This window comes from Loa loa, assembly GCF_000183805.2.
Source record: "Loa loa unplaced genomic scaffold supercont3.200, whole genome shotgun sequence".
In the NCBI taxonomy this organism is placed as follows: domain Eukaryota; kingdom Metazoa; phylum Nematoda; class Chromadorea; order Rhabditida; family Onchocercidae; genus Loa; species Loa loa.
In genome coordinates, this window is record NW_018108380.1 from 90,359 (window position 1) to 92,362 (window position 2,004).

The 2,004-nt window shown below is 20.1% G+C and overlaps 1 protein-coding gene across 1 annotated transcript in view; it reads left to right on the forward strand.

The window, feature by feature from the left end:
• The window catches only part of LOAG_18125 (hypothetical protein), a gene marked incomplete at its 3' end in the record, with an annotated part of 5,245 nt that extends 3,560 nt beyond the window's left edge, over positions 1-1,685 (forward strand). The window contains exons 4-6 of the mRNA XM_020450793.1: positions 91-135; positions 632-858; positions 1,560-1,685. Coding sequence (XP_020305488.1) covers positions 91-135; positions 632-858; positions 1,560-1,685 — 398 coding nt within the window. The remainder of the gene's footprint in view (positions 1-90; positions 136-631; positions 859-1,559) is intronic.
• Positions 1,686-2,004: the final 319 nt, after the last annotated feature.

The window sequence follows — 2,004 nt, forward strand, 5'->3', positions numbered from 1 at the left end:
TCAGTTAAAATAGCTACCGTAATATGCATATACCTTTTACATATCATCATTTGGTGTGATAAATAATAAATTATCAGTTAAACTAATAAGCTGTCGTAACATGCATATACTTTAAAGTTTGCATATCATCACTTGGTATGAGATAAATGATAAATTATCAGTTAAACTAATAAGTTACCGTAATACATATATTATTTAAAAAATATAATCATTATTAATTAATAATGCCGATTAAAAGTTATTCCAAATTATGATTGTAAATATGTTTTTGGTGATTTATAAACTTCAAACAACTTTTTTTTCGGATTAAATTTCAGTAAAATTTAAATAATACCGTATATTTATATATATTTGAAGATATCATACTAACATTTAATAATTAAAAAAAATGTTTAAATATTGAAAAATACAATAATTTAATGATTGTTAAAAAAAAGTGTAATTGAGAAGTTACCAAAAATGGTTAAAAAAGTAAAAAGAAATCCAATGATTTTTTTGAAAAAAATTTAATTTCAATTTTATTTTTTTCTTTTTTGATTTTTGAAAATATAAAAAAATAAGTAAGAAAAAATTGGAATTAAAATTAGATTTGAAAAAAAAAAACCACTAAATTAAAATTTAAAACGAAAAGTTATATTTTTATGCATGCTTCTTTTTTTTTTCTTCGTTCATTTATATTCATTAATATTTGTAAAATTTATAGATAAATCTGCTTTAATGATGCTTGTGACAACAGCGCTTCTTGGTTGCGCATTTCTAGACTCAATTCGAGTAGTAAGCAATTTGAGCCTAATAAATGCTATTTCCCATTTAATCATCAATGCTATCATATTCATTTATTGCTTATTTCAGGTAAGTGTATTTTTGAGTATATTTGAAAAATTTATATAAAAAAAGAGAAATTATAAATTTGAGAAATTAAAAATCCTTTTTTTTGATATAATTTATCAAAAAAAGAAATTACAAATTTGGAAAATTAAAAGCTTTTTTTTTTGATATAATTTGTCAAAAAAAAGAAATTATGAATTTGACAAAATAAAAATTCTTTTTCCTTTTAATAAAATCAAATAATTTTATTAATTATTAGCAAATTATGATAATTACTCTAAAATTTTAATGACAGTTAAATTCGAACAGTGTGACGAATTTTTTTTCTCTTTTTCTCTGATTATTTGATACTGAATTGATTCCAGTTTGTATTTTATATTGGTATTTTTTCTTATTTGTTTACTATTTTGTTCGAATTAATTAATTGTGTTAAAAATTCTGGCTATTTGTTATCAAAAAAATAAAAAATAAAAATCAAAATACAATAAAACAAATTCTAATTTTGTTTTAAATAATAAATAAAAATTGATGAAAGTTTGTAAAATAAAAGTAAATTTTAAAACGACATACTTTTTCGTTTTTAATTTTCAAACTTCAAGATTACTTTAATTTTTTTTAATTATTAAAGTTTATGAAACTATCCAACTTTCTTTTGTTCTATTTAAATCTTAAAAAGATTATTTTTAATTTAATTTTTAAAATTAACGATATCGGATTGGGTATGGTATAAGGTACCATTTACATTTGATATTCGTACTATGCCAACGGTAATTGGTGTGGTTGTTTTTGGTTATACTTCACATATTTTTCTTCCATCATTAGAAGCATCAATGGAGGTTTGTAAATTTAATTTTTAAATCAAACATTTGTATTTTATTAAATATAATATGCTAAAAAATTAAGTTTTTTATTTTTAAAATTAAATTTAATTTTAAATTTATCATTTATAAATTTCATCAAATTTTTTGTGAAAAAATAAAATTTAAACTAAATTTTTATTTAATTTAAACTAAATTTTTATTTTCATTGCCACCCGATTTAATGCTAATAACAAATAAATTAAGGATCCAAGCAAATTTCAATGGATGCTTCGATGGTCACATATTATTGCTGCAATTTTTAAGGCACTCTTTGGTCTTCTTGGCTTCCTAACATTTGGTGATTTTACTCAAAAGG